The sequence below is a fragment of the Myxocyprinus asiaticus genome, chromosome 38 (genome assembly GCF_019703515.2).
Source record: "Myxocyprinus asiaticus isolate MX2 ecotype Aquarium Trade chromosome 38, UBuf_Myxa_2, whole genome shotgun sequence".
NCBI lineage: Eukaryota > Metazoa > Chordata > Actinopteri > Cypriniformes > Catostomidae > Myxocyprinus > Myxocyprinus asiaticus.
In genome coordinates this window covers 17,022,374-17,034,841 of record NC_059381.1, presented here as the reverse complement: position 1 = coordinate 17,034,841, position 12,468 = coordinate 17,022,374, and the positions used below count along the sequence as shown (strand labels likewise).

Genomic DNA, 12,468 nt, shown 5'->3' with positions numbered 1-12,468 from the left:
GTGCATTGAATTTATTTAAAACACGAGTTTCACAATTTGAGTTGAATTACTGAAATAAATGAACCTTTCCACGACATTCTAATTTATTGAGATGCACACACGTTTTATTTGCCTTATCCAGCACAACAAACAGCCAAGTGTAGCATCTTCATAACGATTTCATGGCAAAGTCCCTTTAAGGCAAGTCAGGTCATAATTGTAACACCTCTAGGCATATGGCAAGCCTTTTCAACATTTAATCACATGCAGGATATGAATTATAGAGATTAAAAATTCAGTTTTCACTAGTTGCTAATTATTGATATCAGGAATGGCACTACAAGTGAAAGTGATCATTTTTGTTATTACATTTGCACTTAATGAATTTTTTATTTTTTTTATTTTTTATCAAATTTTAATTTCAACTACTAAAAAAGCAATTCTTTATCTGTAATAGCATTTTTATTAGTAGAATTTCACAATGATTTGTCATTCTCTCCTATTTAAAATGCTATTACTGATATCTGTAATTTCTTAGTATAAATTCCAATTTCACATATCCGCAAAGCATTTCTTTTTAGTAAAATATAATTTGTCTATTATATTGTTACTAGTGTAAATGTCCATTCCTGATATCAAAAATTTAATTACAACTAGTAAAAATGCAAAGATAAAAAATATCTCTAAATCTGTTTCAACATGTTGGATTAAATGTCAAAAGGCTTGCCAAATCAGACATCTACTTTATTTTGATACAAGTACAGTGATTATTTACTTGAATGGGGCAAGACTAAAATCTCCAAATGGGTTTGTCAAGATTTTGATGAATAGCATTTTAAATCTGTAATAAAACTGACGACAATGGTATCATAAACTAGTTCAAATCACGCAAAAAGCTCTTTTTCAGACTTGACCAGCTAATGCACATTCTCGAGGAAACTGACAGGCTCTATGAAAAGGTGACTGGCCCTTTTTAACTGCAAGGAGGGGCTTCCATTCCTACAGTCGCCATTTTCAATGTTATGATTTCTCCCATTCATATATAAATACAAAAGTGTCCCGTCTCTGTTTCATGGTAAATTTTTTTTATTATTAACTATACCACGTCAAAACAATCAGATTTACATCCAGAGCTCACATCTGTTTTCCATATCATCCCAGTGTGGTAACTATCCACATGACATGTCCTGAAGCAGTCTTGTGAGTGAGAGGCAGGCCATGTTAGAGCTAGTAGCCCACTTTTACTATGACGCAGACCTTAAGGTTTCATGGACTTGTAGTGAATAAGGACATTGATGCTTCAGCTGAATGATTTATCAACACCATTTAACGGTTTCCTCCTTCCACACACACCGGCTTCTACAGAACACCATTGAGGGTGTGTGTGTGTGTGTGTGTGTGTGTGTGTGTGTGTGGGGATGTCTTCTATTTGAAATATAGATGTAGTGGTGAGGGGCAGATGTTGGGAGTATAGACCGGGCGAGGTCACATCAGTCATGGGACAACGCTTCTGCCGTCATGAAAGCTGCTCTCTCTCCATCTTCTACATTCCTATTTTGCATGGGACATCTTAATTCAGCACTTTCACTTAAAGAACTTTTAAGAGCTTTTCTAAAAGCACAGATCAATAGTTAACGTATTTTCTCTTTGTAAGTGGTCTTGTACCTTGCTGGTTAGACGCACAAGTCCTAATGAAGAATTATGATGCTATATTCACAGTATGAATTTGTATTAATGATGTTGTGTTTATAGACATGCTTTATTGTTGTACCATTTTATCATGGATATACAAATGCGCACATCATCTTAAAGGAAGAGTTCACTCAAAAATGAAATTGTTGTTCCAAACCTGTGTGCTGTTTTTTCTTCTGTGGGACACAAGAGGACAAGTTTAACACTCTTTTTTTCATACAGTGGTCATTTATGGTGACTGTCTGTCAAGCTCCAAAAAGGACAAAGTACCATAAATGTAATCCATTTGACTTAAGTGCTATATTTCAAGTCTTTTTGTAAGGAACAGACTGATTAAGGTCATTATACACTGGTAATCTTGCCCTCCATTGAGCTGATAACTCAAAGACTGGACATTTAAGAAGCGAATCGGTTTAACTGGTTGATTCAGTTCATCAGTGTTGAATGGGACCGATGTGGTTCTCAAATTCAACTCGCTGACTCATGATCCGGTTGCAACGCTCGAGTTAACAGCTCAATGGGGTGAAGATGAATAATTACTTGCATTTTAATCTCACACACAGCTATCGTATGTCTTTAGAAGACTTAGGATATAGTGAACAAGTCATATGGACTAATTTTTTTTGTTTTTCTTGTCATTTTTGGAGCTTTACAGATGTCACTATGAAAATTGTATGGAAAAGAGCTGCATGAAGATTCTTAATTTTCTTTTGTGTTCCACTGTAAAAATAACTGCATTCCGTTTTAGAACAACATTCAGTATATCATGACTGAAAGGAGTTTTCATTTTTGGTTGAACTATTCCATTAACAAGGCATAGCCTTGCCCTACCTTTCTTACTCTTCATTGAATGATCTGTGTGTGTGCCGTGTGTGTGTGTGTGTGTGTGTTGTGCGTGCATGCAGTTGCTCCAGATGTCCTGGTGCTGGGCTATGACGGTGACTGGTATGTGGGCAGGGAGAATGTACAACTGAAGTGTCATGCCAAAGCCAACCCGCCTGCCCAGCACTTCAGATGGATCAGGTGTGTAACCATTATAATCTGTACAATGTATCTGGAACGGGTTCAAGAGTATTTTAGTACCAAGGCTACTAGTTTCCAGAACTAGTCTCAAACAGCAGATGACCACTACATCTCAACACAATTGTTGTCTTTCGAACTGTCAGTTTAACCTTGTAAATTAACCTTTTCTATGTAATTTCATGAGTGGATGCCCAAAGTAGCAAAAATTGTACTCATTAAATGCAAGTCTGTTATCCATTTAAAATGTTTGTCATTTGGATCAATCATGTGCGCTTAAAACATTTATTAATTGTGGTTGGATCTCTATAAGCTGTCATACACTGCCATACCTATTCATTCTTTTATTTCCACTTATATTATATATATATATATATATATCTAATCTATATATATATATTATATAAAAAGGTAAAACCATCATAATTATGAAATAACACATGGAAGTTATGAAAATTATGCAGCTAACAAAAAATGTCAAATCAAAACTATTTCAACCATTTTATAAAACTATTTTTGCGTGATTTTAGGTTGGATGGGGAGATACCAGATGGAGCAGAGGTGTTGAATAGCTCTTTGGTGTTTATGAGGCCCCTGAAAAAGAACGACTCTGGGGTTTACAGGTGTGAGGTGGCAAACGACATTGGACTACACAGTCGGGACATTAGTATACGTGTTCAGGGTGAGTGAGAAATGAAATGAAATGTGCGATGCTCTTCTTACCAGTGTTTTCCTTCAAGGAGTAGTTCACCCAAAAAAGAGAATTATCTTGTTAATTCACACTTATCATTTACAGTGAAAAGTTAGTTACATTTTGGTCTGTTCTCACCCAAAACTAATCCTATCACTTCAGAAGACATGGATTATACCACACAAGTCATATGGATGACCTTTTATGCAGCCTTTATGTCCTCCTTGGAGCTTGAAAGTATTGGACCCCTTTGACTTGTATTGTATGGACAAAAACACCATATCTATCAAAATATCTTTTGTGTTCTGCAATATGAAACAAATTTGAGATGGCATAAAGGAAGAGTAAATGATGAGAGTTATAATTTTTGGGTGAACTGTTCCTTAAGTGTGTTAAATGTGTTCAATATTTTCCTTAAGTGTGATAAAGTGTGATGTATCATGAGAAGCTGAAGAAAATCTATGAGGGGCAATAACTTTACCTATCAAATATACTGTTTATTGTAACAATCAAACACTGATGTTCTTTAGTCTGTGTTTGTGTGTTGGTATGTTGGCATAAGAATCCGACAGAAGGGAAAGATCGGTGAATAACTAAATCTAAATTGGGTATCTTCAAAAGACTTTGAATATAGTTTTGGACTGGGGTGTGGGAGCTTGATATCTGTGGTTTCTTTGAAAAAATGTGGAAAAGAGGAGAATGTACAAGAAATGTGTTTTCAAACCCATATACAGTTATAAGTAATTACAGAATTGTAATATTTTTGGAGTGAACTATTCCTTTTAAACCCAACAAATCTTTAGAACCCACCCAACTTGTCCCTTCAGTACATAACCTTTTTTACATGTCATACAAGCTCAGCAGGGCTCTGATCATTTTTCTGGACCTGAGGCCACTGCATGGGGAGAACCGTCCCATGCCCTCCATATAAAATTTTGGCTTTGGCTCATTTAAAGTTTTGATAGTTTGTGCATTCTACAGGTTATTATTGGGTTTTATGTGTTTAATTTGATATCTAGTTGATCTCTGAGACGGGTCCACCGTCACATGTCATGCTGTTTATCTCCCATTGCTTTTGTGTGAACATTTAACATTGAATCCTGCTGTTTAATTAGTTTCTTTGATGGAGCTGCCAATGTCTCGCTCTCTCGCTCGCTCGCGCACCCATTCTCTCAAACTGTCACGCAGTTATATAAGGCAGAGAGCGGAAGCAACCTTGAATGAGATGATGTCATATATTCATGAAACATTCACCAGCTCTTTTCAACCACCATTAATTATGTATTTCTTTTTTTTTTTTTTTTTTTTTTTTTTATGCTAGCCCCGAGAAAGATTAAACATTTGCGTGCATGAAGCTATGCGTTACTGTGCATCGTGTGTGTGCGTGATTGTTGTCTTGGATCTGTTTGCTGTGATGTTTCTATTTTTCTAGAGTCCTTTGAGTTTTTTTTTTTTTTTTTTTTTTTTTTTAATGGTAAACAGTGATATTTGTGCTAGATTGCCTAATGCTGCTGTTACGTATTGATGGAGTGGACTGTTTGTGGGCGTGAACGTAGATCTGTCTGCTCTGTTCGGTCACTGATCTGTGCATGGATGGGCAGTACCTCTTCTGCATGTTAGACACCCCACCGCAACCGGTGTGGTCACCAATCACCCCCATATACACTCCCACACACAATCTTTACAAAACTGACCAAGTTGGTGACTCTTTCGTTTTTAAGACGGTGACAACTTGACATTTTTCCAACTTTTAAAAACGTGTCTCGGGACCCCATTCCGTTGCGACCCTATGTAAATACCGTCTGAGGGTGCAAAATAGGGAAAGCTCAAAAGCATTTGAGAAGCATTGTGATTTTAAACAGGGGTATCCAAAATGTTGTTCTTTTATTGGTTTATAAGTGCAAATGTGCAAAATCAAAGTGCTCTGTGCATAATAAAGACAAACGCAACGGACCTATTTCAGTGTTTGTCTTAGAAATTCTGCTTGTATTGAGACTAAATGTTACATGTTGAGGTATATTAGACCAATGGATTATGCCTGTGTTGGATAGCTTGAAAAAAAAAAATCTGTCAATTAGGACGGAGTTTATCACATTAACATTTTTATATGGCCTATATATTGCATTTTGGCACAGCCACAATCATCGCAAAGTACGGTTATATGAAACGAGATTGATTAAAATCTTTAAGACTCTGTGGCTGCATAGTATTTAATTGGAAAATCGACTCTAGTCTCTGTTAGTATATCGAGGCATAGAATGCACTGTGTACATAAACTTGAGCAGAGTTCAGATTTATCGCATTGCCATCGTTCACCTCAAATCACCAACTCTCATTTACAGTGAATGACTTCCAGCTGCTTTGTCGCTGCAAATCGCTGTCTGTGTGAACGCCCCTCAAAGCAAGATGCAAAGAGTTTTTTTTTTTTTTTTTTTCCCTGACCTTCAGTGACTTGTTCTCTTCTGGACATTGACATGCTGAGGCTAGAAGCTCTACTGTGTATTGATCTAAACAAATCATTCTTTAACTCGCTGAGCTAAATTGAATTAATTAAAATAAATTGTCATTATGCATGTCCTTGAGGCTTAACCAGAGATAATCTGTATTTTATGGATTTGATTTAACATATGTAACACAAAAATATCGTGGGATAGCTGATAGGATTTGAGACTTTTTTTTTTTTGTATCAGAAATGTTGCCAAAAAAGTTAATGGGAGGTTTTAGTTTACATCAACTACATAGCCATTCTTCCCTACATATATACACACACACTCATCACACCCACAGTTGCATACAAATGACCTTTGGGAAAAATACTGTTCAGGAATGCTTTAAAATGCTACATTGTTATTCAGTCCGGCAAGGAGAAACAAATTATACTTTAACCAGCAGTGTTTGAACCGTGTAACCCTGAAGAGCTTGCAGCCCTGACTCCTGCGACTGAACTCGCACGCTCTGCACTCTATGCATGCACACATCACAGCCAGCCAAATAGCTCTCATTGTGCCAGGAACAGGACACTCTGTAATGGGATAGTTTGACTTTCAGCTCCTCAAGCCTCCTCTTGCAAGAACGCTGCTTGCATAGTTCAGATGCATGGCCCAGAATGCAATGAAATGCTCCATGCTGCTCCCTAACACAATCAAGTGATCAATGCATGGTAATGGTGTTAAAGCAATCTCCTAGCTTAGCTCCAGTCAAGTCATGTTAGCATTTAGGCGTAGTAGTCTCCCAACCCTCAGGTATTCATGATATCTATCCCCTCCCCCAGTAGCACGTACCCTTTCCTTGACCCCTTCCCTCCATCACACAGCTATTTGGTCATCAGTACTCCCTCTCTCAGCTAACACAGTTTAGCTCACTAGGTTTCATTGTTGCCGAAGACACTGTACATTGTTAGCCATGTTAACATTTTAAAATGTGTAGTGTTAGCTGGAGATGTTAGTATGTAGCTCCTCATTAACATTTCTCCCAAATCTCTTCTTTCATGTTTTGTTTTAGTCCTCCTTTTTTTTTTTGCTCTGGACAACAGTTTCAGGTTTTAAGGCATTTTATTTTGATTGTTAAACAAGGTGCGCAATTCAGCTACTTTGCTGCAGTAGAAAGTTATAATACACCAATGAAATCTGAGCTGTTGCATCCACAATAAAATAGTAATTCAGTTTGTAGTCCAACAACCTGGAATTTTAATTTTGCATATTTGTGCCATGGGTTTCCTCAGAAATTTCGAATAGGTTTTTAGAATTGCAGTTTTCAATTTATTATTAAAATAAGGTCTTAGGTTGACATTTACCAAAAACGTTCCCGTTTTCTTCTACAACATGCATTACAAGTGCTACATAAGGGCTACAACAGTTGTCCAATTTGTCAACCATGTAAACTTAAATCTTGTGGTAGTTGTAGTCCTTATGTAGCAACTTTTTAGAAACTTATGATTTAAGCCCAAAGTATACTTCGGGTTTTACACTCTTGCTAGCTTATGCATAGTCGAATGCTCTAGCCTTAAGTATACTCCATTTGACCGTGTGCACATGAACAGGTGGTCAACGTATGTGCGCTATGACTGTCATGATATTCTGGACTATTTCTCTTCAGGAGTTTAGATCCATAAAGTTGTTTCTTATAGTCTTTTAAACTTGAGTTGTACAAATGCAAGTACAGTATCTCCAGTCTTATTCACATGCGCACTTGGCGTGTACATTTGTTTACGTCATCAATTTGCTCTTCGTGAAAACAATGGCCCAACTGTCAGTGTTTCTACCTTGTGGGCCCACTAATTGGTGCAAAGAATTCCAGGCACATGTGCAGACTGTGCAGTCAGAGTATGCACAGTTAGAAAATTTGGGCAGCACATGTACAGGGCTCGCGTACCCTGCTGACAAAATTTACTAGCCCCTACCCTAGAGAGGCTAGTGACTTTACTAGCCCATCTAAAACTGAAGTATACTTTGGCCTATAAAAGAACTCAACAGTTTCAAAATTCATGTTAGATGTAGGAGTAATTTACTGTATGTTGTAGAATAAAATGTGAAAGTCAAAATCAACAAAGACCTTTTATTTTACTCTTATCGAAAACCGCTAAAAACACTCTAGAGGGAACCAATGCAAATTAGCCTTCCAGGTTTGTCTACAAATTGACATCATGACTGAACCGCTCAGTAGAGATGTATTCCAGTTTCTCATGCTAGATGTCATGCTAAGAAAATATTACAATCTTTTGAAGCCAATTCATATGACTGTTAATTATATACTGATGTAGTTGCCATTGACAATATCTACTTTTCTTTGTCTGTCCATCCCTCCTCCTCCTGCCCCTTTCTCCCCCTCTTGCCTATACTTCCCTCCATTAGATCCTCCCTCCACCACCACCATGCCCCCCACCACCCCTGTGCGCATCCTAACTGCCGACATCTCTGCCACTACGCCTGGCAATAAGCAGCGAGCGCTCATCACCTCTCCAACCCTGGCACCCCTGCCGGAGGGGAGCCTGGGCACCATTGTGGGTGGGGCAGTGGGCGGAGCCCTTTTCCTCCTGTTGCTGCTCATTCTGGGTGGAGTTTATTACCAGCACCAGCGTCAGACATTCCGTGGTGACTACTATACAAAACAGTACCACGGACCGTCTGATATGCAGAAGGCTCCTCAACCCCACGAGCTTCAGCAAGTCTACAGCAAGGGCAGCCCTGATACTAAGCTCAAGTCCAACCAGGATAATGGCACAATTTACCCTGACAAGGACAGAGAAGAGTGGGGCGACTTTGACCAAGAGCGATCACCCAACGGTCGCAGAGCTCTGAGAGAAACAGGTGCTCACCTCAACCACCAAAACCATCACAACCATGACCATGGCTACCACAGCAACCATCACCCCAATCATCCACAGAGTTATAGTCCAGCCCATCACAACCAGAGGAGCTCAATACAGCCAGAGCCCCGCAGGTATGCTGCTTCACAAGTCATGAGCAATAGCTCCCCCTACCTGCCGGAGGACTGCTACGACAACGACTATGTGTCGCACACAGATGGTTCAATGATTTCCCGCAGGGAGTGGTATGTCTAACAAGAATGAAAAATCAGGGAGAGACTGCATAGACATTACGAAATGCATCAGACTGCAAAATAACAAGGATGAAAAGTTACGTTAAGAGAATTTTTAGGAAATGTACTCCTGCACCTTTTTCCGAGTAGTTTACACCTACCCCAATTTGTGTGTTTGGGTTTTTTTTTTTGTACATTAGCCTAATTATTAGTTAACTGTTAATAGTTAGCTGAGTTAATTGATGTTTTGGGACCAAGAGAAAATATAATTTCTTCAGTTGCTAGGAAGATGATGGTCAATCAACAAGACAAATGCTTTATTTAACTAATAAACCTGTACAGGTTTGATTTCAGGTGCGATTTCAGTTGAGTTGTCTTGCCAAATCAATAGCCAATCTCCTCCTTTGCGCAGTAAATTTGTACTGTGTTTAATAAAAAGTAACGTCTAAAAAAGAAAATGGTTAATATTGAACAAATGAAATTAAAAGTATTCATATAACCTGTCGATAAGTGTTACAGATCACCGCCACTGTGAGTGTCTGTGTCATGTAAACTTTCAGTCATGCTGTCACTGGTGGAGGCAGAAATTAGCTCCTGTCAACAGCCTGGTGGTTTCCATGGCAACATTTAATTATTTTCTACTGGCATTCAGAGTTGGAGTGCTGTAGGGCGGAGCTAGACAGGAGGACAGTGCTGGATTTGATAAAGCCCAATGGGAGTGAGAAAGACAGACAGGGTAATTGCTGAAAAAAGACTGCTATAATTGTATCAATTCAGCTTCCATTTGAATACAATTACTCACTGTATTAGGTCTGGGTTGCTTTTGTTTCATCGGAATTGAACTGCGTGTTCAAGTCTGGGTCTGGTTGAAAAATTATTTGGATACTCCCAAAATACTGCCTTTGTTTTCCAGATTATATATAGCATTCTTGGGTAGGTTGTCCTGTATTAATGTAACTGTCTGGCTTTGTTTTGTTAGATCACTACTGCTCAGTGTTAAAGGGTTAGTTCACCCAAAAATGACCCTAATGTTGTTTCAAACCCATGTGACTTTCTTCCGTGGTACACAAGAGTAATTATTTGGCAGAATGTTGGGTACTGACAGCCTCATTGCATCATTTCCATATAATGAAATTGAAAAGTAACTAAGGCTGTTAGTCCCTAACATTCTGCCCAACATCGCCTTTTGCATTCCACTGAAGAAAAAAAATCATATGGGTTTGAAACCACATGAGGGTGAATAAATGATGGCGTTCAGCAGCTGTCGATCTGTCTATTTGTGTGGTGCGCATTACTTCACAAATCAAGTTCTGTGCCTCTCTTGTGTTTCTGCGTGCATACATGCGTGTTCTGTGTGTTTTTCTGTGTTTGTATGCACATCGCATGTATAGTAAATGCAATTAGCTGGTGTTAACCAACAGTGTTTTGATGAACTGTCTCATTGCCCACTGGCAATAGTGTTCCAAAGCAACGCCTTTTCATTTTTCACACACTGACAATTTAATGCAGAGGACAATAGCCTAACACAGCCAGTTATTGGTCATTAAAAGTAGTTTACTCCAAAATGACAATTCTGTCTCCATTTAATCACCCTCATGTTGTTCCAAGCCCATATGACTTCCTACTATGGAACAAAAAAGATATTATGCAGAATGTTTGCCACTGACCGGTTCAGTCCCTGTTCACTGTCATTGTATGGAAATTTGTATGTCAGTTCCTAACATTCTACCTGTCATCTCCTTTTTTGTTTCCCACAGAAGAAAGTCACAGTACAGGTTTGGAAGGACATAAGTGTAGTTAAATTATGAAAATCTTTATTTTTGGGTGAACGCTTAAAGTTCTTGACCACTAAGATGTGTTTGTTTGATCATAACAGGCTAGCAGATGCCTATGGTTGGGTTTAGAAAAATGTATCTGGATACTGAAGATGATATGTAGTGCCTTAAACTGATTATGTGTCCTGTAAGCATTACAATGAGCATTCAGAAGTTATGAATGAATGAATGAATATCATTTTCAGAAGAAGGATGCGAGTAGTTCTGAAGTATAAAAGTCAGGTTGGATGATCTGAGAAATTGTACCTTTTTTTTTTTGTTTTTTTTTTTTTTGCTCAGATTCTCAGACAATGACATTATTTTGCTCGCATAATGACGTGTGACACTTGAGTCACAGTGCATATCAAAGAGTTATGAAGTTAAGAGTAAAGCTGTTAAATTTAAGTGTACATGTTTGGACAATGCAGAGGTGAATAAAACAAAGTTTTATGTGTATATATGTTGGCAGTTGGGAGAGCCTTGTTTTGTATGTTTACAAGTTTGTTTAAATTAATTTTTCCTATCGAAAGCCTGAGATTTGACTGTGGAATGCACTAGAGAACCCCACCACTTAACAGATTGTGATGACGCTTTCTTTGATCACTTTGTGTTTTTTGCTTCTCCAAAAAATCTTGTTCACTTTTTTTTGGTATTACAAAAAGCTACTGTTAAACATTTTTTGAAAATAAAATGTATTTGCAAATTTGCGATGTATAGATGAGCATTATTTTGTAAAATCAACCTTTTGGGATACATTTGTTTTTAAATAAAGCACCTTTTTTTTCTGTGACATTTTGTTTCTTTTTTTTTTTTTTTTTTTTTAGGAGTTGGCTCAAATCAGTCTTGTGTTTGTTGGAAGCGTGAGTGTTGAGGTCATGGGCGTGACTGGTTGCTTCAGCTGCAGAACTGTTTCATGCAGGGGTCTCTTTCCATGAGTGCTCGAGGGATGTATGCCTCGGGCCCCCTTTTCCTTTGCTGTGGTTAACCTACTTCATCTCAGAAAAACACTTCGTCACTAAGGCTCATGCATATTTTGTGGGAAAGCCTGTGGCTAAAAGCTTCCTGTGGATGGGGGCTAAACTTCCTCTCAGATTTACTTAGGATAGAGCTAAAGTGAGGGGATTATGGACTTGTTGATTCTTGTGTTTGCATGGCTGTTCTGTCGATCAGTGCAAGTTGAGTGGGGGTTGCTGGTTGACGAAGGGAAGATCAAGCACAGGAACTAGAACAGCAGTGGGACTAAATGGTATTTGAGCAGTTTAGCCATTTGCAGAATCTGTTATCCTGTTCCAGCAGCTGGTGTGGGAGAGGGTGTTTTAGCAGAATTTGTAGGTGTGCTATTGTTCACAGTTCCTGCTGAAAACATTAGTTAAAACCAGAAAGCCAGCTTAGACTGGTTTAAGCCAGTCTCCCACCCTAGTCAGACTAATCTGTTTGCAGGATTTAGAGGGGGTTTGGGGACTTTTCAGATGTTCAGGTTGGGAGATCGGCTTGCCTACCAACTGAAGACCAGCTTGGCCAGGCCGGGTGACCAGCTAGACCATATGAAGATGAAAAAAATGATTAAACCAGCCTAAACTGGTTCGTTATTCTTAGCCAGTCCCCTTAGCTGAGAGACCTGCTGAATGACCAGCTTGGTCAGGTTGGGAGACCAGCTAGACCACATGAAGCTCAAAAGAAAGCATCTTAAACCCAGCCTAAGCTGGTTTGCGGGTCTTAGCTGGTCCTCCAGCT

General features: G+C 38.7%; 1 protein-coding gene across 2 annotated transcripts in view; it reads left to right on the top strand.

The window, feature by feature from the left end:
- Positions 1-12,468, top strand: part of LOC127428501 (nectin-3-like protein) — an 84,418-nt gene that overhangs the window by 41,518 nt on the left and 30,432 nt on the right. The window contains exons 4-6 of one of the 2 annotated variants that reach the window (XM_051676923.1): positions 2,577-2,694; positions 3,222-3,373; positions 8,233-11,505. In XM_051676923.1, coding sequence (XP_051532883.1) covers positions 2,577-2,694; positions 3,222-3,373; positions 8,233-8,942 — 980 coding nt within the window. In that variant the 3' untranslated portion in view covers positions 8,943-11,505. Of the gene's footprint in view, positions 1-2,576; positions 2,695-3,221; positions 3,374-8,232; positions 11,506-12,468 lie in introns of those variants that run through there. The other variant, XM_051676924.1, reaches the window with a different exon arrangement.